Source organism: Mugil cephalus, chromosome 2 (assembly GCF_022458985.1).
Source record: "Mugil cephalus isolate CIBA_MC_2020 chromosome 2, CIBA_Mcephalus_1.1, whole genome shotgun sequence".
Taxonomy (NCBI): domain Eukaryota; kingdom Metazoa; phylum Chordata; class Actinopteri; order Mugiliformes; family Mugilidae; genus Mugil; species Mugil cephalus.
In genome coordinates, this window is record NC_061771.1 from 5199712 (window position 1) to 5223069 (window position 23358).

Below are 23358 nucleotides of genomic sequence, written 5' to 3' on the forward strand. Positions count from 1 at the left end.
AATGCAGCAAATGGATGACACAAGCACAGGTTTAAGAGTGTTTGTATGGACAGCGACTTGCAAGGTCATGAAGCTACTAATATGTGGCTTCTCAGAGCAGAAGAGCTCAGGAAGAGGTGGGACACCACTCTTTAAGTCTTGCTGTTCTTTAGTCATTGTTGAATGATTGACAGCATGTTGTTAGGAAGGATTACATCCATGACTTGTGTGACAGCGTCGTTGGTTACTGATGTGCTTCTTTAAGCTTTTCTTTTGTATTATTACGTCTTTGGAATTAATTCATTAAACAAGTGTGAGTTTGAGGCAGAGCAAAGCAGCAACAGGAATTAGGACTTTGTTGATATTGCAACACTCACAACGCACGTATGTCATTTAAGTCGTTTAATGAACAAACATAGAGCAATATGTGGTGTAATACACACACTAGTACTCATCAAATACAAAAATAAACATTCTCAAACACCATTTTCCTGAAGTTGTCCGACTGGTATTTGTTTTTGCACTTGTGTCATGACACCTTTAATAATGACATTTTTTTTATTGTAATTTCAAGAATAAAAAGAAACAGTCAAGCACAGCATAGAAAAAGCAGCTAGTCAGGGAAACTGTATTGTACTGAACCAACATGCTCCCTTTAGTTTTTTGATTTTTTTAATAAAGCTTTCGACACAAACCAGCCTTCTCTGTACAATCACTGCTTTCTAGAAAACACAAGGGGAGTGGCAGTGAAATCAAGAAAATACTGTACAAAACAACATGGAATGACTGACACTGGCACTTTGAGGGCTAGCTTATGTAAATGTTTATACTGAAACACCTGGGAGAAAGTGATCTACTTCAGTTTCAATCAAAAGTGCAGTTTTGCTGGGAGTTTTTTGTTTTTTTTTACCCCACCTCAATTTTAGAAATGTACATTATTTTGACTGGTAAAAGGAAGAAATTGTACTCAACTATTTTGAAAAATATGCCTGTAAAAAAGTAGCTTCATCCTCTAAAGGAAATCTGGCACATAAAAATTTTTCTTCAGTAGCTTTCAAGTTTGACAACACCTCCGTCTCCCTCGCTGACGAACCTCTTCCGGCCGCTGATGAATGACAGAACAACAATGATTAACAAAGTAGTAAAATAAATCTGCAGAGATGAGTGTGTCTGTGAAAGGTGGCGCACTCACCGACAGGGACAGAGATCTCTTAGCTTTACATCAATGATTCCCATGCTGAAGCTCTTGTCAACAAGTTGCTCCAAGATGAAGTATGCACGAGGGACGTCTATGTTAATTTCAGCAATGTCCATATAAACTCTTTCATAGCCCTATAAAAGAAAGAAAAGTCGCTGTATCTTAAGCATCACTCTGTAAGGCTACCAAGCAAAACTGATGTGGTGAAATTGTATGCAGTGCATGATTTCAACACCAGGTGGCACCGTACCCTTCTCATTTGGTCGACAGTGATGATGGAGGACACAGAGAGAGACTTGAGTAGCTGCAAAATCATTTTGAGTGTTTTGTCTCCTTTGGACTCCAACACCATAACTATTGCCTGCGAGAAACGGAGGACACATTCAAAGCTTTGCATCAGTACTTACAGACTCTTATACAAACTACTGTTTTATTCACAGACCGGCAAGAAGAGTTTGAACTCGTCAGTCAGGATTTTAAATACACAAAGTAACTGTGGTTGCAGTAGCTTGACAACAATACACAATAACTTGAACACACCTTTGTAATCAGGTGTTAGACACACCCACATTTGTATTTCAGTTTCATATCGTAGGAGTGTTTCTCTGTGTTGCTAAAACAAGTGTAGCCAAATATTCACCTCATAGACAAACTCATGATGGAAGTGGGGAACCTCTAGGTCTCTCAGGCACCTCTCAGCTTCCTTGCTGTCTCCAGACAGGATGTACTCCTTCAGCAGCAGGTTCATCTAGCAGGACAGAGAATACACGTCACTGGCCTTCATATGGCTTCACTGTCAACAGTTTTGTTCAAATAAATGATCATCAGGTCTCAATTCTACCCAAGTTTTTGGAAACCGTTCAGTGTCACTGTGAATTTGATGATTCAACTAAATCTTCATAGTTTTTGATGAAAAGGACATTTAATTTACATACATTAGCACACCATACAAAACTCAAAGAACTGTTCAGTGTTATCATTAGCATTACCTCTTTAATGAGCTGTATGACAGGTCTCTGGCCGCCCCCTGTACCCCACTGATTGTCTATGCGAAGCCCACCCATATTCATCTTCAGCAGCACGGCCGCCCGATCTAGTGCCGCCCTGAGAGAGAAACAACACACGTTAGAGTCACAGGCCAAAGTTACTGCTGTGTTTTAAAAAAGAATAATTAAATGACACAAGTTTAGATTCCATCGATCTCTTATTATTCCGTCCTTACTAAAGCATTTTTTCCTGCTGGAATCGCTTTTCAGAGATCCCTCTCTGTGCATTTTTAAGGTAGAATACATAATCTGCAGCCATCTTTCCACACTAAACTAAAGCTGGGCTCAGACTACAGGAGATTTGGGATGATATATCCGCAAATTCACCACTCACTCTGTACCAGATTAATTGGTGCAGACCAGCTCTTTAACCTCTTAAACTACCCATCGGGGCCGTCACGCTCAGTATCACAAATGTTTGATATCAAAAGATTTAAAATCTACTACAGTGTGGATCAGTAAATTTACAAGAAAAAGTTTTCTGAAAACTTGTATTCTTTAAGTCAGATCACTTCAGAATTCTGAAATACATATTCACACAAAGCAATTCTATTTATTTTGAATCCCTGTACTTAAATTACAGTCACTTTAAGAAGGAATATTTTCAGTATGAACAGGAGGGATGATGACAATAAAAACCTGTGGTGCAAATAGCCTCCTGACTACTGGTTCAAGACAGACTAGCCTGACTGATGATATAGTTATTGAGTGAATATCCTCTCACCTTTAAAACCCCAACATCATAAAATATTTTTATGCCAACGGCACAAACAGAAAACTTAGAGCTTTGCAAGCAATCACATGCCTGGTGTATTCACAGTCAACTCTGCCTTTGTAGCCATCGATGTAGCTCTTAGACAATATCTGGTCAGTAACAGCGCGTGCAAGGAATTGACCCACCAACTGAAAGAGAAAGACAAAAGAATGAAATGTAGATAATCCCAAACACAACGCATGGCAAGTACAAGGTTCATCCTTATCACTCTACTAGATCAGAAAACAGTTATGTAAAAATGCTGGTACACATTACAAGATAACAATTACAAAATCCTTTCAGGTCAGAGGCCCTACAAAAACACTGACAGTGGCCTCTGAGGCACGTGTCTTTGTTTACAGTAGTGTGATTGGGGGAAATGAAAAAGCTGGCTTTGCTCTTCTAGCCTCCACAAAGCCAGTGCTGGTTGCTGCTCATTGTTCCTGAGTAGACAACAGCTACAGCTACATCTCATCTGACCCGTCGCTGTGGCGAGACTGGCAGGCACACGGGGAGAAAAGGAGCGTGTGAAAGTGAGACAGAGACGGGGTGAAAGAGCAGACGGAAGAAAATGGGGGCAGGGCAGAATAATAATACCCATTTAGCCCCACTGAGAACTGAAAGAGTGGGACAGAAATGACCAGTGAGACCAAATGGGGTGGTGAAAGGAGGGGTAAAGGGGGAAGGACTACCAATAACCCCTTTTTAGCGTCCTTTGCTGAGGCTGCATTTTGCGAGCGCTGACAGACAATAGCTAGGGATCTCATGTCTGTGTAGGCTGAAAAAGAAAGGGGCTCTCTCACACACACACACACACACACACTCGTACATCCAACCACAGTGCTTCCTCTGTGCTCTACCACAGGCTGCAAACACAAACTGTTATCTCAGCTGACAAGGAGCCTTTAACGTTTTCTATAATGCTAACAAAAGGACAAAATGTCCCAAAACCTAAATGAGTCAGATTGTGTAATGTGGATTTAATGTAGCTCCATTAGACTCCAGTTGTCCGTATGAACTCGCTCTCATTTCTTGTAGCAATTCTATTTTGTGATTTTAACTGTCTAAAGCTATTTTTACACATGCACTGCAGCTCTGAACAAATCAGTCAACTTGCTCCTACACAGTTCGGTCCAATTGACACAAGCCTGGAAGAAAACACCTAATGTTGACCAAGTAGTCTGGAGTTCATACAAGAAAGAGGCTCATAATTCACTAGGTGATTTTTTTTTTAGGTGATTCTAAAAATTATATGTTGTACTATAACAAACAGACACTTAATAACTTCCTGACTGATTAACACACATGTACACCCACATCTCTGGAGACTCACCTGAGGAGCTCCTGGTGTGTCCAGGACTAGGTCAGGGAGCTCTGTGAGCAATTTGTCAAAGGAGGTTTCCATGTCCCTGGTTGACAGAACAGGCCCACACAGGTCAGCCAGCAGCCTGGAGGTGAGCTCCCTGTGGCTGGCTTTGGCCTCCAGGGCCAGTGACACAGCCAGTGAGGGCACCTCGCTCCGCATGGGCCCCAAGTTAAGTTCTGCAAGCAGCTCCTTTAAACGGAACGGGGTGTTGATTTTTACTATGTCGTTGAATTCATTACACTTGAGAAAACTTTGTATATAAATCCCAGTTTCTGTTTCTGAAGCACTTACAGCTACTTCATTTGTGTCTCCGTGTTCAAAGTACTCTTGCACTATAGGGGTGACTGTCTTCTCAAAGTCGTTCTCATCCAGGGGGGGAACCACAGTCTCATACACACAGTTTTCCTGTCAAAACACAACCACATTCCAAGTCTCGCGTTTGGGGGGGGACACATCACGAAGGGACGTGTTATAATGTAACGTACTTTTTCAAACAACAGTCCTTACCTGAGCTTCATCGTAGTTGGGGTCTTTCTCATCTACCTCCTCTGGTTCGTAAACTTCCCCAGATCTGCCCCACACACCTTTTCCTCCAGCTCCGCCTGCAGACAAACATCAATGTTGATGTGATAATCAACACCAAAGGCAATATGAGGAGCAAACAAGGTCACCGGCAGTGTCATTTTCAAAAAATCTAGTGGTCCACATATATTAATTACTAGAAACATGAGTTACTATTGTACATACAGCTTTAACTCCCATTTATTAGTTTACAACTCATATCTCCTATGAAAAGAACGTTAAGTACCATGACTTATCTGAAAGCAAGGCTATGCAGAGGTGACATAATAAGAGTACCTGGCAGTGACAGTACTGAGCTTGATGCTGACACACTTGAAGTCTTTGTTGTGATTAAATCAGGTTGTCAGATTAAATCACACAAGCTGCAATTATGCAGAATATTTTGCTTACTGGCCATGTAGTGGCAAGTCTTAATTAATTTGTGGAGAAGGTTCTGATATGGGGAAGGAAGCCACAGTTGAGGAAACTGAGACGCAGTTCAAGAAAGTTGTGGGTGGATCATTTCTACACACAATAATCAAACCGGAAAATAGCACAGTCTCTATCTCACTTCCTTATCTGCAGCACAGCACAGTCACACTCAGCTTTAGCATTTGACTTCAGGAAGGTCTGGTCCAGGGATCCATATTGCATATTTGTTTATTTATTTTATTACTGCTCATGTTAAACGTATCCCCATCTCTGTGTGTTTTAATTTCAAAATGCCAAAGCACGTTTTTATAATCCTGAGACCAGACGTGCTGTGCTATAATCCATCCATGTGGGTATGTATGTGTTGTACTGTGTTAAATACCCTGCTGCCTACACAGGCTGTGTAGCATTGCAAATCGCACCCAGGTTACGTGCCCTATGATGCCACCCATTTTACATGTGTAACAGTGATATCGTCCAGGACCATGGATGCCTCTGAACATGAGTAGCCTATACCTCAGTATTGTGCCTGTGTCCTCCTGCTACAACTGAATACACACATAGCATTGAAGCTAACATGCAGCTCAGAAAACACAAGCGAACATCTGCTGGGTCTGAGGTCAGCCCCAGCAGATTGCAGACAGTTTAAGAAGCCCAATACCAAAGCTGCTTCTGAGACATGCTTTAAACCCCCCATTAGTCCCACCCAGTATGTAGCATATGACATGCAACTATATTTAGCTTAGCCCACATCCATTGTGGACAATTTTTACGCAAAATGTGCTTTCACCTGACACTCAATACATCAACAAAACTGAAATGCAAGAAAGTATTAATGCAGGAAAGTTCGTGGCTAAAATTACACAGCTCCTCTGGTGTGCCAGTTTGGTTATGTAACAAAAAAAAAAAAAGAAAAAAAGATTATGTCAGGAGTAGCTTCATATGCTCCAGTTCTACCGCCCATGGGCAGAGCATGGTGCCTGAACTGTACTGCAGTCTGTAGTACAGTTACACTATGCTCTTAAAACACTGAATAAAAACCTACAGTAAGAGACACTAGAAAATAATGCATTCTGATTCCCTAATACATTTCTGACGTGAATTGGCGGGTTAGAGGAGCTATCTTTGTCTAATTAAATAAATTAGATAGGCAATCACAGGAAGCATTATGCAACCTTTTCAGCAGAATGGCCAATGCCATTATGAGGATTTATCTGTGCCTTGGCAAACATGATAGTGTTCTTTAGCAACACAAACACTTCAAACAAATCAAGTAAAAGGCAATCAGATAGACCATAACCTTAATTAAAGTATATGTTTATCTAATATTTATCAGATACATTATATCTCCTTATTACAACGACGGACAGCTTTCCCTGTTAGCATTACTAGTACAACAAAAAAACGTCTGGTGCATTGCACAAAATGCTGCCAAGATTTTAATTAAACCTGCCATGGCAATTTCCAGAAAAGCCTGGCGAGGCAGATGGCAAGAAAACAGGAGAGTACATTTAAATGGGCACAAGCTGCTCAGGATCACCGTGCCATTTGTTTACAACCTAATTGGTTTATGACACCAAGATGGAAAGCCAACAGGTGACAACAACACAGGAACAAAGTGTTTCCCTTTGAAGAACTGCTACGTGAAACATCTGCGGCACTTTCACTCGCCTGTTGCAATGGGCACCAAAATGCTGACATTTAAAAACAGAAGGAAACTGACTCAGACCAATCATTTGCATATTTATGAATACATCAAGTGTTCTTACCTTTCTTTGGTAGCCCTCTGCCCTTCCCCAGTCGAGACTTTCTGTCCAGCAGCTTGCTCTTTGGGCTTGTGGGAGCCGCAGAGTTTCCCCTAACCACATCCCCGTTATCGCTGAGGGAGTCCCCTCTTCCAGAGTCCCTGGAGGAGTTCTTCCTCAGCCTCCGCTTGGCCTTCGCCTTCAGACGTGCCTCGTGGATGTTGTTGCTTGACGATAACAGCCAGTTACCATTGATCTCGTTGTTGATGTTTTTATTGGAGACAGCTAATCCTCCATTGTCTTCCTCTGCGGATACGAACGAGTCACTCAGGTCCTCAGCCTCTGTTGAAATATTAGTACACATGGAGATGAAGTTATGCTTGAGTTAACAGATGATGAGTGAGTTCCTTTAAGGCAAAAGGAGGAGAAATGAAAGGCAACTCAGGAAAAGCTAGTTAATATTATACTACACCTTCTAGCCAAAAGTTGGGTACAATCTTGTTGTACCCAATGTGCTGTAATGTTCTGTTTATGTGAGAAATAGTAATGGTAACTCAACTGTATGATGAACTAGTGCTGATTACCAGAACCTTGGTGGAGCTCTGGTGCAAGACTCTTAAATTACAATATGTTTCTTTTCATCAGAGTTCCCAACAAACTGGAATATATTCAATTTCTTCCTGCACACGGCCACAACATAAAGGATGAGCAGAAGAAAAAAATAAAACGGCAATGCAAGAAGACAAGCATTCAACCACTTCCGCACGAAAAAGTCCCAGTGCCCTACATCATAACACAACACAAGCAGCTGAGGAGGCATTTAAATGGCTCACACTTACCAACAGGGATCGCGTTCAGCCAGGCCACGCAGTCAGTTGCCATGTTTCACCGTATTTTCACAGTTTGCAGCAGAACCGTGCAGATATTTCAAGATACGCCTGCAATGTTGGAGAAGAAAAGTGAATTTACGTGGGCGCTAATAACAGCTAACATGCCTCGACATGCTGCAACACAACGGCTCCCCTCCCCCTTATTCATTCAGTCATACTGTTGACAAACAATGGCTAACGCTGCGTTAGCTGTCTCGGAGGTCTACAACCAACGGAGGCGGGTTACAGGCACGATACTAGAGGAATGTATTTATACATATTTACGACCGACACTCCTACATGAAACCTACAGTTAACAGTTAACCAACAGTCAGCGGAGTTTTCGGTTGTCGAAGCACAGACGTTAGAAAAATATCATATCAAACTGCTCACTCAGCGAGCTTCACGTACAATATTATTTCATCGATTAAATTGTTAAGTTCATGGTATCACGTAAAATTTCGTCTTCTCAAACGATTTAATACGTGCCAATGGAATCACTGACCGTCTGTCGTAGTCCAAGCTTCAAACTCTTGACACAAACGCCGTTGTTTTTGTTTTACCTACCCAGCAACGCAGGCACGTAGGTTGGTGTTTTCTTTGTCTGATTGGCTGGAGGCTCGTGGGGGTTTTAACCAGCGGACCAATGGGAATGCAACACGGGAATCGTTCTTCTCGTAGGTTCTGTGAGGTCTGTGCAGTTTATAAAGTGCTGCCCCCTATCGACGGTGTTACAGCGCTTCACCATTAATCACAGCGGTCTGGTTCATAGCGACAATAATATGTGTTGACTTTCCCAAGACACTAAAAAAATAAAAGTAATGCATTCTAATACGACAGTCTTGCACCAAATAACCCCTCAAGTTCAGTTTATGCAAGAAAGATGATAATTCAACTATATGATCATTTTGGAAGTTGCAGTTTGCGGCGTTGATAAACTGGATTGAATTAATCACAAAAGTGTTTCTGTTATTTAGCGTAGCCCGCTAACTAAAATGGAGTTGTCAGAAAATAGAAACATGTACAGATCTGCCTTGCACACTTTTTCCTCCAGCTCCACCTGCAGAAAAAGGTCAGTCAGTATCTTCAATGTGATATCTGGCAACATTACAATTTCTATGGCAATATGAGGAACAAACAATAGTGTTATTGTTAAAAGATCCAGTGGGCCCACTTACTGCAACCTAGTTACTAGAAATATTGATTATTTGCAATTCATAGCTCATTTGGGAAGAATCTAAGCAGCAGCCTTTCACAACCTACAAAATAAAAACACAGCTGAATTAACAGCTTTGTAGGTTATCTAAATCAAATGCAGAATACCATAACCTTAATTTAGTGCAGGGTATATTAGAATGCAGTGGTTTTTAGCAGTGCTCTTGATGGACTGCACTACAGTTCATTGAGTGTGTACTGATTATAACAATTTATTGATTGTGTCCAAAGAATTACAATTAAGAATTATAATTTGGGGCCAAAACATGCTAAGTACTATGGACAGATCACAAACTATCATTAATAAGCTGAATAAACAGATAAGACAGTAAATAAGCAGACGAACAAATAGCATGGCATAGCAAATAGGATTGTAGTGTTGGATCTGATCAATGTTAAAGCTTGGTTTGACATATCTTTTATACTGTTTTTGGTTTAATAACTCAGTTGTGTTCTCTGCCTCAACACTTGGGGGAGCTCTTATACAACAGTCCCAGTCAAATCTCACTGCATGAATTAGAGTGATGGAAGTGTTATGTTACCACTATATCACATTAAAATACTTTACTAACCTGGTATAGCACTGGCAAAAATACTGGGAAAATACAAGATACCTATGGAGACAAGCTGAGTGACGTGGACGCGGCCAAAGTGAAACATCTGCAACGTTTATTCAAGTTTTTGGCATCAAAAATCATATGAAAAGTTCCTCAAAAGAAAACAGCACTATCACTGACGTCACAAGATCAGTGTTATTCACAGTATACAAAAAACAGAGTCTGGCCTGACAATCCTTCTGTTACACATCACCGCAACATGAAACACTTCATGTTTAACTGATTCATTAAACACATGGTCCAGTTTAAGGTCTTTAATATTTAAGGCATTACACAAAGTGGCAAATATGACTGGGGTTGACTTATGAATAAAATGCAACATAAAATGAAAAATAAAATAAAATAAAAAATGTTTGCATAGTTGCATCATTATTCATGATGTACATTTTACCTCACAGACAGATACTGTATAGTGCACAACAACAGGATGAAAGAAAATTTGCCATAAAGCCTCAAAACTCCAAATATAAATAAAAATATAAATGTTATGATCTATACACCGAAATCCTGAGAATCTGAGAACAAAAATTCAGTGGCCTTGAGAACTCAATGTGAGGCAGCAAAAGGACATTTTGACAAGATCTGCTCCGCATTTAGAGAAAACCTGCAAGGTGAGAAAACAAATACTTCTATTTGTTGTTCTTTGCTTAAGTTGCAGCTCACTGAGCTTTTGAGCCGACCGTAAAACAAAAAGCACTTCTTAGCACATAACACATTCAAGTCATTTTGCAGCTGTAAATGAATCACTGTTGTGTGGATGATGTACAGAGAAAATCCAAAAGCAGACAATGCCAAGAATTGATTTAAACCCAACAAGCTGACATACTGTAAGGCCCTATTGCAAACGATAGCTTTCTCATTTCCATGCCAGTAAAACAACACATAACTTTAAGTCACACAAGCCAATAAAATAACACTGTAAGAAAAAAACAAGAGATAAATTAAAACGTAATAGCCCTTAATATACATTTCACTTCAGATACGTAAAAAATAGAAAGCATCTGTGGCGCAAGACCTGCAAACATCAGTCCACCTAAATATAAAAATCATTGCAACCGTCCACAAATTGTAGCTGCAGTGCATCACATTATCCACGCTGCTGCTGCTGATAGCTTTCTTCCGCTGTTCGCCACGTGAGAGTTGAGAGGTCGAGCTGTCACTGTGCAGCCGCGGGTTCAGCAAGTGCACCTGCCAGACTTTGCTCCGCTAGCTGAGACAGGTACTTCTGTGAAAAAAATAAAAAAGCAAACCTAAGTAAGCTGAGCAGGCAGAGACACAGAGAGCCACATCCTGACCCACAGCTACTGCGCTGCTGGGCCTTTTGGTGGCGTTATAACAGGAGGCTTCACAAGACCTGTGACGGTTTTCCTGTGGTATCCGACACCAGAACATTAGCAGATCCTTTAAGTCCCGTAAGTTGTGTTTTGGATCTGACTTGCTCCAGCACATGCTCCAACACCCTGTCACCTTTTCATGCTTTGTCCCTCCTCGGACCTCCTGCTGATAGGAAACATCTCCCAATCTTTGCAGTTGCTCCGAAGGATTTGGCTCGTCGGTGTGTAAAGGATTTGACTGCGCCGCTAAAATAATCTAATGAGTCACGTTTTCTACAAATCAGATCAGAATTAAAACTAGGAAGTTTATGAGAGTGAATTTTTAAGCTAAATCCAGACAGTGTCACGCAACAAAGTAGAATTGTAGAACTGCAATTTCTTTTTTCTTTTTCATTTTTATGAAAACAGTTTTCAGCCAAGTGTTGAAAGTATTAGTAACAACAGCTGCAGCAGTCCACATGCCTTCTGAAGTGACAATTAAAAGCTGTAAAATAAATTAGTTGTCGACATTTTATATCACCAATTCTAAGTCTTGGTATGCATAATATTTAAATTAGCCTCCAAAAAGCCACGTTGGCAAGTTGGCTTCATGCTGATTATTATAATGTACACTTGCAGTGTTCAGAAGTAACCAGCTCAAAATACGTGTCTGCAGTCTTCATACCATCTCCAGGTTTGCGCTTTGAATGTGAATAAATACTGTCATCATTTAGAAGGTTTTAGAACATAGTAGCAGCTGCTGTCACCTACAGCAACAGGTCGAATACTTTATGATGAGACGGAAAAAAATCTGTTTATTAATTGTCTGCATATAATATCAACAATTACCAGCCACACTATGAAAAATTTTAGGAGCAGCCCTAGTACATAAGCACACAAGTAATATGGATCTATGGCCAAGATCAAATGTTAAACACCAGAACAAACATACACGCTGAGCTTTGACAGACAGCGCAACTGTTTAAATCCGTTTTTTTCTCCCTCCTGGAATGTAATCCATCAAATGTGAGGGAATCACGCTCCTCTGGTGTGCTTCAGCTGTGCAGCTGGGGACGAAAGAAATGCAAGATGGCTTGGTGCTGACTGGCCAATGATCGGAAACCTAATACTGTACATGTGCAAGCGTACATGCAATGTATATATGGTGTGTGCGCTGGGATGTGACGGTGTATGGTATATATCTGAGTATTTGATTGGCTTGTGTTTACTGATCTGATGGCGTCTGAACATTTTAATGTTCAAGTGGTCCGCTGTTTTTTGTTTTTGTTATTTCACGTAATTATTTCAATTAAATAAATAAAAAAATCAGCAGAGCTGCAAAACGTACCCTGAGAATCTGCGATTAAGAATTTGTTCCTTAAATAATGTAAAAGTTTATGATCAACATCAATTGATTTTGACCAATTAGGTGACTGCTTACCCAATACTTTTAAACTTTTTATTTAGCACAATCAAAGTGTTTTTCAATGATATTCTTTGTGCACAGGTCGCACAGTTTAAACGGTACACACACTCTGCAGAGGACCACACCAAACACACATAAAGATGTATTCCACAAACCTCCAAGCATGGGAAGAACAGAAAGTTGATATTATATGCATGTGCTGTATATTCTTACATATGAAACAAAGAGATTAGTCACCCGGCTCAACAACAGGTGGTGTAATCACAAGGTTTCTGCTACCAGACCACACGGCCTGTGGACCACACACTGACAGTAACCTCGGAAGAAGCGTACAGGCACAAAGACGGACACTGTGTGATTCACGGGGGAAAGCCTGAATAAATGGAGAAAGGTATATTTCCCTGTTGTGTTCATCACCTGAAGGAGGAGTGTGTGACGGTGTGGGGCGTACCTGTAGGTTCCTGTAGTGAACGGTGCTGCGGCAGTGGGTGGCCTTCGCCGTCTCCTCGCTGGTGTAGAACAGGCCGCAGAGTTTGCAGTAGAAGCCCGTCCTCGGCACCACGAACTCCACTCCTGTAAGACGGTGAGCACAAAACATTCAGTCGCTGGAATACACGCGTGACAAAGGACACATCTCACAAAAGACATGCATCTGAAATTGCAGACTAAATTCTTCCAGCGCTGTACACGTATTGAAATAAGTGTGAAGGAGAAACAGAAATCGTGCCTGGACTGTCCTTCACCCCTCATTGCAGCACCTTCCTCTACGCTTGAGACACAAAATGGGGTCAGTGTGTTTGACTACACATGAGTTTAATGATTATTAGAAAGCTTCAAACCAGAAAAAGTTGTAAGTTTGTAACATTCAGTGAAGCTCAGCAAATTATAAACCGACTACTCTCCAGAGACTCTTGAGCCTGTGGGACTGTGTGGCTACAGGTTGGGCTCAGATTACGCCATTTTTATCTCTGGCGCCCAGGCCAGCCACTACTAGGGGGGTATATCATTTATTTATTTATGTTTCTTAAAGCGGCTGAGTGTATTTTTGTTGATCTCCCTATGGACTTGCTCAAAGCTAAAGCACCGTTACATCACACATGAAGCTACTAGTAATTATCAGACTGACTACAATTACTTTTTTTCTCTTTCCTCCACAATAAGCACTATTCTTTATTCTGCTAACTTCAGTGTAAATGCGCGAGAGTTTGTCTCATGATCCTAATATTTTTAATCTTCTCTTTGAGCTGTATGTGTGTACTATGTGCATTGTCAGAATGTAACTAAACTAAACTAACTAAAACTAACTAAAACATTAAGCTAATTACCTTTAAAAATACCACACTTTAGTACAGTGAAGTATTCACCCTCCTGTGTGTTAAATGGCATCGTGGTCTATATAATTAGGCTTTTTTGACAAGAATGTTTAAAAAAACAAAATATCTTTCACTGTCAAGTGAAAGAAAATTGATATCTCAAAGTTATGTCTATTAAGTAAAAATATATAGTGCAACAGAAAGGGATTGCACATATATTCATCCTGGTCAAATCAGTATTTGGTAGATGCATAGTTGGCCATAATCACTACAGTCTAAGGTCGGTTACAGACATTCTCTAACTTCTGGTACTTTATACCAGCATATCTTTAAGCTGGAGGCAGAGACTGAACTCTTTGTTTCACTGCATTTATTTGATTACTTAGACAAGTCATCAAGAGGGTCTCCACTCTGGACAGGTCGCCAGTCTATGCCAGGGCGAAGACAAACAACCATTCACACTCATGTCAACACCTGCAGCAAATTGAGAATCAACAATAAATCTAACGAGCATGTCTTTGGACTGTGGAGAGAAGCCAGAGTATCAGGGGAAAACGTCTGCAGGCACAGGGACAATGTGGAAACGCCACACAGTGTGTTCTTGCTGTGAGGCGCCAGCGCTAACCACAACCATGCCACCCAGTTATATTATTAGTATATATAAAAAACTACTAATATAAAATGACATGTTCATAGACATGCTACCCCACAGTAAAACACACCCCATTACCTAGCAGCAGCGTTAACACATTAATGCACCGGCCCAGTAATAGTAAAGTGTTATTCAGAAACGGGCACACATTCTTTGATATTTTTTACTTTACTTTTATTTTATATTTTCTTTTATTACTGTTTTTTTCTGAGTACATCGTCTCACATATGTATATATCTAATATATATCTAATATGTATCACACACTCAAAGCAGGACGTACGATGCTTAGAGAAAAAAATAAATCTTAAACACTTTATTTAAGTTTCTACAGTGTTGAATGGATTAAAGCAGAGTCTTCAATGTTTTTCAGGCCATGGACCCCAAACTGATGGAGGGATTAAGTAGTGACCCCCCATCTACTATAAGTGATCTATATTAAACTCAGCCTAGTGCTATTTATAAATATACATTTTTATTATCATTTTGCATTCAATATTAACCTTTTCCTTATTCCTTTACTAAAATAATCTGGATCCATGTTAATGTGTATTTAAAGACATTTAAATTAAAAAATATATATATATATATAAAATATATATATATATATGAAACCAAAGATCCCCCCACCCCCACCCACCCACCCTACAGTACCACCTCGGACCCTCTGGGGGCTGTGGACCCCCTGTAGAAGACATTTATTATTTCAACCAACGACTCATCGAGTTGTTTCAGTCATTCTGTCAATTTACAGATGCACATTTGCCACAGATACACACCTACACACACACACTCAGGGCTTCATATGCTTTTCCTACATCTTGTCGCTCTGTTGTTGTGACGCAGCACCAGAACTTACATAAGCCTCCATACATCAGGCGCGGCTGACACCGGCCATTTGCCTGACCGTGTCATTCCAACCCTAATGATAATATAAGCACCGCTCTCTCAGGGGTGCACTTCACAACCTACAAACGGAAATAGGCCAACAAGTGGAGGAGCAATACCAGTCAATTAGAGCGCTAATTCAACCGGTCGGTGGTGCATTTATTTATTAACGTTGGAAAGGATAATGCATTATCTTTAGAACTGAGGCCGAAGGCTGACGGCTCCATCAAGCTGCCTGTGACAAAGATTAAATATAGCTGTGAGTGGTGATAAGCAGGTCCCAAGCACATTGTTTTGACATATATGGATTAAAGAACTTCCACTGCAGACAGCCCAGGACAAACACTGAAGATCCTGAGCTGGATCGGTTTAATACCAGGACCACAGGGCCATCAGAGTAATACAGAGGTTTTGACAGCACTAACTTCAGTGCTGCACTTCATAATCCATCCATCCATTATCTATTACACGCTTGTTCTGTAGAGGGTTAGGGGCCACGGGGGCGACAGCATATCCTTCCTGTCTTAGATGAGCGTCAGGGTACAGTCTAGACAGGTGGCCAGTCTGTCACAGAGCTAACACACAAGACAAACAAACAACCGATCCGTCCCATGCAGACCAAAGGCTAATTTAAAATCACTAATTAACCAATTAACACGCAAACCCATGCATGTACCGGGAGAGCATGCAAAGTGAGAAAGGCTGGAGCCATCTGTGATGATCAAAACCCAGAACTGTTTAGATTTTAGTAGCTTTTTCTTGTATCTTCATTAATAGGTGTCAGGATTTCAGGAGAAATATTGGACTATTTTAAAATGAGCTTCTCACTGGATTTAAATCACAACGCAACTCAGACTAAAAGCACAGTAAAGTGAAAAGTTCCAGTTCCAGTGAAAAGACCAAATCAACTTTGAAGTCTGTGAAAACTCAAGTCTGACCTAGCTTTCATTAATGACCAGAAAATATATTTTGTGCAAGCTGCTGCTGGCAAAATTAGATCCATACCATGTGTGATTTTTTAAAAAGTTGAGCTTACCCAAAGGGATGCTGTGTTCACTGACAGCTTTGTCTTGTTCAGGAGATGGAGAGGGGGCCTCGATCTCTATTGAAGGCAAATTAATTATGAGAAAGGCAGGATGAACAAAACCTACTTAGGAGATTTTTTTTAACTTATTGTATTGTCTTAAATAATAATAGAAAAGTTGCAACAATATGTGTCAAATTGTAAGCTCTTGTAACAACAACTCTATCAACATTTTTATTAATTTTACGGGTTAAGTGGACCTGAACTGAACTTTATTTAGATTATATTCATGCACATCAGCAAAAACTAATAATTTAAACAGCAAAAATTAAAAATACCTTTTTTAAGAACACCATCCTTGTGTTGCACTCCACTCATGATGGTTTCCGTGACCTGTCCTACTTCCTGGGTTTTACTCTCTTCTGACGCACAAATGTGATTTTCCATTAGTTCTTCTGGGGGACCGTCGGCGGTTCCTTTGTTCTCCTCTGAGCACGTCTCCTCCAGTGCAGCCTTGAACTCCTCAGTCGGGAAGTCACAAAGGTTAGCCACTGGTGGCTGAGAAGCCACTGGATCCGTCCTCTGGTCTTCACAGCCGGGTGCAGTTAAATCATCGTCTTCCTTTTCAATCACAGCTGTTGCTGTCTGCTCTACAACTCCCCCACAAGGAGTTTCCTGCTTGGATTTCTCGTTGGGTGTCTCCGGCACCTCCACGGAAGAGGTAGACGTAGACACATGCTCTTCGACCGATTCTTCCACTTCAGACTCTTTGGGGCAGGATGCAAACTCTTCTAGCTCGGAGAGGTCGGGCTCGATAATGGAATCATCCTCTCCTCCCACTTCATCCACAGTGACCAGCTCCTCCATGTTCTTGGGGTACCAACACTCTTCGTCAGTGTCACCACCACTTTCCCACTCTTTCTCCTGAGGAATGGATGAAAAAAGGAGTTGATAATACGACTACTCTAACAGTTAATCTGTGGAGATGAAGTGATTTGAATGCGTCATTAGAGTCTGTTTACTCACCGTGCCTCTTTCTTTGTTACATTCAGTACTGTCTTTAGGCTTATTGCTCTGCTGAGGTGAAACAGATTTTTCTTTTGACTGGCGCTTCTGAAAAAAAAAGAGAAGACAAGAACGGTTACTAGAGGGATGCGTCAGTTGTTAGCAACAGCAATGTTCACTTACAAAAGTTACTTACATTATTTTCAGGGGCGTTTTCTCTCTCATGTTTGTCTGCGGCTGTGTGCCTCCTGATATTTTTTTTGCTCCTGCCTCTGCCTGGTGACCCCTGCCTCTTGTCCTCTGGCGTCCTGCGAAGCGGATCCTCTGTCGTCTGAAACTCAGAATGCCTCGCTCTGACGTGGTAGTCGCCACCGTCTCTCCTCTTTGGCTTTGGGTCGTGCCGCTGGTACAGAGGCCTGGGCGGCTTGTCTGACTTGTACACCTTCTCCATGTAGAAATCGTCCTCCATGTTTCTGTAAGAGTTAAAGGACGAGCCTTGAGGGCTGCCTCTAGGGTGCCAGTCTCTGTTGCCCCTCATCCCTTCACCTCCTCCTCCTCCTCCACCTCCTCCTTCCCGCTCATCTGCAGACCTCAAACTGAGATGGTCTAAGGGCTTCTGGTAGCTCTTCCGACGGTCCACCGTTCGGCCATTGGGCCGACTGTCGTCCACGGCGCCCCCGTTCCTCCACGGGTCGTCCCTGTCCCTTTCGTCTTCACCCCTTCTTAAGTGGGATGACCAATCCCGGGAACTCCGGTGGGGGCCCAGGCCATTGCTCCCTCTTTCTGGACCCCTGCATGACGCCCCTTGGGGGCTGTGGGCTGAGCTGCACGATGTGAAACTGGGGCTGTGGGAATGAGGACTCAGAGAGCGGCTGATAGGGCTGCGGGAGCGCGCTCTCTCTGGCACGTAGCTGGAAGATGATGTAGTGGATAACATTGACAAATGTTTGAAAGCTGCACTCTGTGTTATCACATGAACCACATTCATTCAACTCAACATCTGAGTTTGTCATATCAAAGACTTTAGAAGCGTTTTCTTACTGTTCAAGTTCTTGCATCTCATCCCTTTCCCGCTGTGATGCAATATCCTGGATGATGGATTTAACATCTTTACCAGGTTTCTACAAAACAACGATTAAATAAAAACATTGAAATATAGCAACTGCTCAACACACACTGAAACCTGTTCACTTTGTCCGTCAGTTTTACCTTGAGCTGCAGCTCCTTGTACCTCTTAGATATTCGTATGAGGAGTTTCTGATTGTTAATCATAGCTGGAGTAAGCTGGTAGTACTGAACCATGGCCTGAGCCGCCTCGATATACGCCATCTCCAGAAAGGCCTGACGGGGGAGAGAAAAAACCAAAACAGTCGCTGTAAGTAATAATCTCCCAACTGATCCTTCCATTCAGAGCTGATCTGCTCAGACATATTTCACATTTCACACATCAGTGGAGTGCACACAAGAGAATCTTACAAAATCATCGTCAAAAGGGATCATGTTTTATCACATTTCACCGTAATAAATCACCAGAACAGTCGCTTTAGTCCCCGCAACCAGTACATAGATTTTAGTATGAATGCATTAAATTTGATAGGGGTGATATCCATGTAGCAATTCAGTCCAATGAAACCTTGGAACTTAATTGAGTTGTCAAGTACTGGTAGTTAAACGGCCAGTAAGTTACGACAAAGTCCATGATATCACGTAACAGCTGCGACGGAAAAGAAGATGCAGATCATCAAAGGCCGTTTGATGACTATGAAACACTTGTTACAAGCAAACACAATCTTAGACTCATCACGTTCTATGGAAACGATCCAGACAAAGATCTAAGACGTAGGATGATTTATGTACTGGTGGTAAGTAGTATTACTCAACTGTGTGTCTGACGGTATAATCAGTTGTAGTATAGTAAAATGTGAATAAATACTAAAAGAAATGGCTAATTAAAAGGTAGTTGTTATTAAGGTTGCAATTATTAATGCTTAATACAATAATAAATAATCTATGCCTTTTGTATTGATGTAGTACCAAAGTGAAGTTGAAAATATCACTCTTAACTGGCGAATAATCCCATAATTGTACCTGATGGGTAGACCTCATGAGGATGTAGTTGGTGACCTTGCCAAACGGCAGTCCCAGGTTGATGACATCATTCTCCGTGCAGCTGCCTTCTGGGAGGTTGCAGATGTGAACGACTCGGCTTGCCGTGACCTTCCTCGGTGGAAATGGCTGCAAAGAAAAGACGGTCTTTGAGAAAACATATCGTTTTAAACACAAATAAGTGACAAAAATCATCTGAAAATAACTGAACCGAGTCAACACCTTTCTATATCAGTATATCAGTATTTAGACATTTAAACTACCACTAAATAAAAACCCAAACGACTTCACCCTGTTTACGATGCTATTAACGCCATGACCAGCATACGGAGGGCGGTGCAGTTGTTAAATTCAGTGTGACTCAGAGCAGGACTTCAGAGATGCTACGACCAGTCACTGAACTCCTGAACTCAGCTGTTGGTCAGGGATGCAGGAATGGGAGGCGGACAAGCTAAGCTAAACACTCCAGCTACAATACTGCTGTTCCTACGAACAGGCCTGTCTGGATTCTGATGATCTAGTTAAGTAAATATGGAGATATTTGCCTCAATCTTTTGATCCATGCTCCATGCTTGCAGTAGGAGCTGTGAGGCCAGGCTTCACTCCCAACCAGACTCATTTTCTATGATCCTCTCATCTGACACCATCCAAAAGTGATGTTTTAACAGGCTGTGCAGCATATCCAAGCCAAACACATTCTAGTCTGTCTAACAGCACAGCAACACTATCACACAGAGCGTCGTGCCATTTTCCCTCCTTGCTACAGCCCACCTCGCTGCAACTATTAATAGTTCCTTGGCAGTAGCGCGGCAGTGATAATGAAAGTTTTCTTGTTTGGATTTACAGACTCGTCAGCTGACTGGCCGCAGACATTTCACACATTTGACACAAATCCCTGTAAGCAGCCAAGGGTAGCGACCTGCAGTGTTTGACATCCTTTGCTTGGTCTCTTCTGGAAGGAGGGCAGGGGCATGAACAGTGAACTATCACGTTTTTTCTTTGTGGAAACATATTAGACTGTACACCGGAGAAACTGGACAGGTGATTTTTATTGTAGTTTACTTACATTGGCTTTAATGTAAAGGCAGATAAAAGGTTTTATGTTTTAATTTAATATTATACTCAAATCTCAGTCAGTTAAAAGCTGACTTTAGAGAATAGCCATGTTAACAGCTAACAGAGATAAGCTAAAAGACAAGCGGCACCATGGCAGAGGTGTAACTAAAAAGCACATGCAAAAGACGAGTTTTCTTCCTGGTGTTTTATCAACCTCATATTGCACGTTTATAAATGCCACGGCTATATCCATGCCCATGCCCTCATGTTCTTCCCACATTGCCGCAGAAAGCAGTTGTAAATTCAGCTTGTTATGTCACGGAGTCTTATTTCTGCAGCCATTGTGCTGCAACTGCAGTTTTTTCCAGAGCCCCTCCTCCTCTGGCTGACAGACATGACGGACAGTTCCATGTGTGGGACAGACGGGGTCCTGATTCCAGCCGCGGTCTCAGGTTTTACAGGGAATTTGTCCAGGGAAAGCCGAACAATAACACGGACTTCACTGAGGTGTAAAATGTTTGAGGAGGAGGAGGAAGAGGACGAGGAGGAGGAGGCAGCTTTTACAGTTTCAAAGTCACACAAGATAATCTGAAGCAGTGTTCACAAATAACTTTACTTTACAAAACCCTGAGACAGACGAGTAATTCAATAAACCCAAGACTGATACTTTTGTTTAATAGGACACATTGTGCCACCGCTCTGATAATCTGTCACGTCTATCTCTGTTCCTAAGGCTGCACCGTTCATTTTACCAAAAGATGATGTGTTCTCTGTGCCAACAAGATGGCATTAACAACCTCAGATGTAAGAGTGATAATTCTGTGAACATCTCCGTGCCGGTGCCACTGCCACCACCGGAGTACATGAAGGTCAGTGCAGGCTGGGCTCGATAAACAGATCCAGGAATAGGCTGTTTATGTCTCTGGAATATTAGAGAGAACAAGAGTCTTGCGTGGCCTGTGTCTAGCCCCACGGCGTTGATATCGCCGTCAAGGTTGGCTCAGACTTTGAACAGTAGCTGTTTCTGTTCACCGTAAACAAGAAGCGAGGAGTTAAGCCGGGTTCTTAGGAGGAGGCACGCGTGGAAACATGGTTTTGCAGTTATACTGAGGCTGGTTTTCCTGGTCAGCTCCAAATGATTGTCAGGAAATAAACTGCACATTTGATCAATTTAACTACACAAGGAGCTGCCCTTGTGTAGTTAAATTGATCAAGATGTCAAATAAGATTTCCCTGTAAAGGTTATATTGCATTTGTATTTTTTTTTCCAAACATTGTTCTGCTTTTAGCCCAGTCAAAACACTTTTAATCAACTCTGACAGAGCTAATAACCGCCTGTGACTGTGTGTTCCGCCAAATAATCTGTCTAAAAGCGTTACACTGTCACCACTTATGACCTTGCGAACTGGGGCCAAAAGTTGTAAACCATTCCACACTGTGTTTTCCCTTTTTCCTCTGACAGCACGCTGACTGACGTCCGCTGGAGCCTCTCCTCGCGACATGTCTGTTTATTTATACAAAGCAGGAACCGTGTTGGAGGATCCAAGGAGATGGTCAGTTTGGTTTGACAGTTCCTCCACACGTTCCTGCACAGAGCGCTCGCACGCCAACGATCCAGATCACTTTACCAGTCTCTCACCAGGCTGAAACTTTACACCGCTGCCCGTGGGTGTGACCCAGGGGTCTTTAGGTCTGTGCTCCCAGCAGCAGTTAGCTGTAATCCCGTGTTTATCTCTGTTCAAGTTCTGTCAATAGAAGCTACTGTGCTACTTCAAGCCGAACGCTGCAAACCAGCGGTGTCTGTGCACGCTTTTATGTGTGCGCTCGCACATACTGTGTGTGTCAGCATCTGTGAGTCATAAAATCAACTGACAGTTCTGTAAAACTGGATTCATAAAGACTTTTTCTTTAGTTATATTTCTGTCTTTGCACAAATCTTACGTTGCATGTTGCATTAAATTAAGTTTCCTGTGCAAATTAAGTTAAAAAAAAAACACTTTAGAGATTACCTTGCATGTAGTTGACAGTGTGTTCATCTCATGCATCTCAGGGTTTCAAAGACAGTAAACCCACACATGTTACGCTCGGACAGGTGTGAGTTTATAGCAACTAACATTAGCGCAGCCTGTAAATATTTCCACAGTGATACAATAAAATCCTTTGTCAATAACGGACTACTGAAGCATGTGGCGTATCACGTCGCTAAGTTCAGGCTCCTGATAGACAGACTCTCCTGGCAATGAAGGAACGAAACAAATGGCAGTTAAAAAAGCAGAGACGGGTTTACAGTTTAAAAGGGATGTAGTTCAAACAACATGACATCAGAATCTGGATCAGCATCTATCACTCACACACTCGTGTATTCTTGGAACTCTTGTCTATTTATGGCGTGGGCACAAATTCTCTGGTGCGTTTTTAAAGTTTCACAACGTGTTTTTCTTTTTCATTTATCCACATAAATCATATACTTATATAGAGGTACACTGCTCCATCTGAGGGGGGTTGATGATTTAAACAGACACAGATGATGAGTGAACCAAAAAAAACAAAAAACAAAGAAAAAACACATAACTTAACAGAAAGCACTCGATATTTTGTGGATACTTTTTTTATTGGTGTTTTATTAATATGCTATAAACTTGTATTTTTAATTTTTAAGACATCCAAGATAAAAAAAAAAGAAGAAATGCAGGGAAATTTAATATAGCAGTTCAACATTGAAAACGACGCATATGGCGTTTGAATAAAATGATGGGAGCAGCTTTACTGAAGAGCTAGTAAATGCCTGCATATG

General features: G+C 41.5%; 2 protein-coding genes across 3 annotated transcripts in view; both read right to left on the reverse strand.

Annotated features, from left to right (window-relative positions):
• Window positions 1-366: 366 nt before the first annotated feature.
• Window positions 367-8557, reverse strand: pdcd4b (programmed cell death 4b). The gene is made up of 12 exons (XM_047578940.1): window positions 8456-8557; window positions 7921-8019; window positions 7106-7423; window positions 4851-4945; window positions 4635-4748; window positions 4311-4532; window positions 3029-3126; window positions 2167-2281; window positions 1818-1925; window positions 1428-1538; window positions 1172-1311; window positions 367-1084 (listed from the first exon to the last, which is right to left on the reverse strand). Exons 2-12 carry the CDS (start codon window positions 7961-7963, stop codon window positions 1024-1026), a joined length of 1425 nt encoding a protein of 474 aa, XP_047434896.1. The 5' UTR covers window positions 7964-8019; window positions 8456-8557; the 3' UTR covers window positions 367-1023.
• Window positions 8558-9812: 1255 nt separating this feature from the next.
• Window positions 9813-23358, reverse strand: part of rbm20 (RNA binding motif protein 20) — a 47195-nt gene continuing 33649 nt past the window's right edge. For both annotated transcript variants that reach the window (XM_047579574.1, XM_047579575.1), the window contains exons 6-14: window positions 19491-19637; window positions 18612-18743; window positions 18444-18523; window positions 17599-18313; window positions 17424-17510; window positions 16736-17321; window positions 16410-16475; window positions 12973-13094; window positions 9813-11007 (exon numbers count right to left, since the gene is read on the reverse strand). In XM_047579574.1, coding sequence (XP_047435530.1) covers window positions 10939-11007; window positions 12973-13094; window positions 16410-16475; window positions 16736-17321; window positions 17424-17510; window positions 17599-18313; window positions 18444-18523; window positions 18612-18743; window positions 19491-19637 — 2004 coding nt within the window. In that variant the 3' untranslated portion in view covers window positions 9813-10938. The remainder of the gene's footprint in view (window positions 11008-12972; window positions 13095-16409; window positions 16476-16735; window positions 17322-17423; window positions 17511-17598; window positions 18314-18443; window positions 18524-18611; window positions 18744-19490; window positions 19638-23358) is intronic.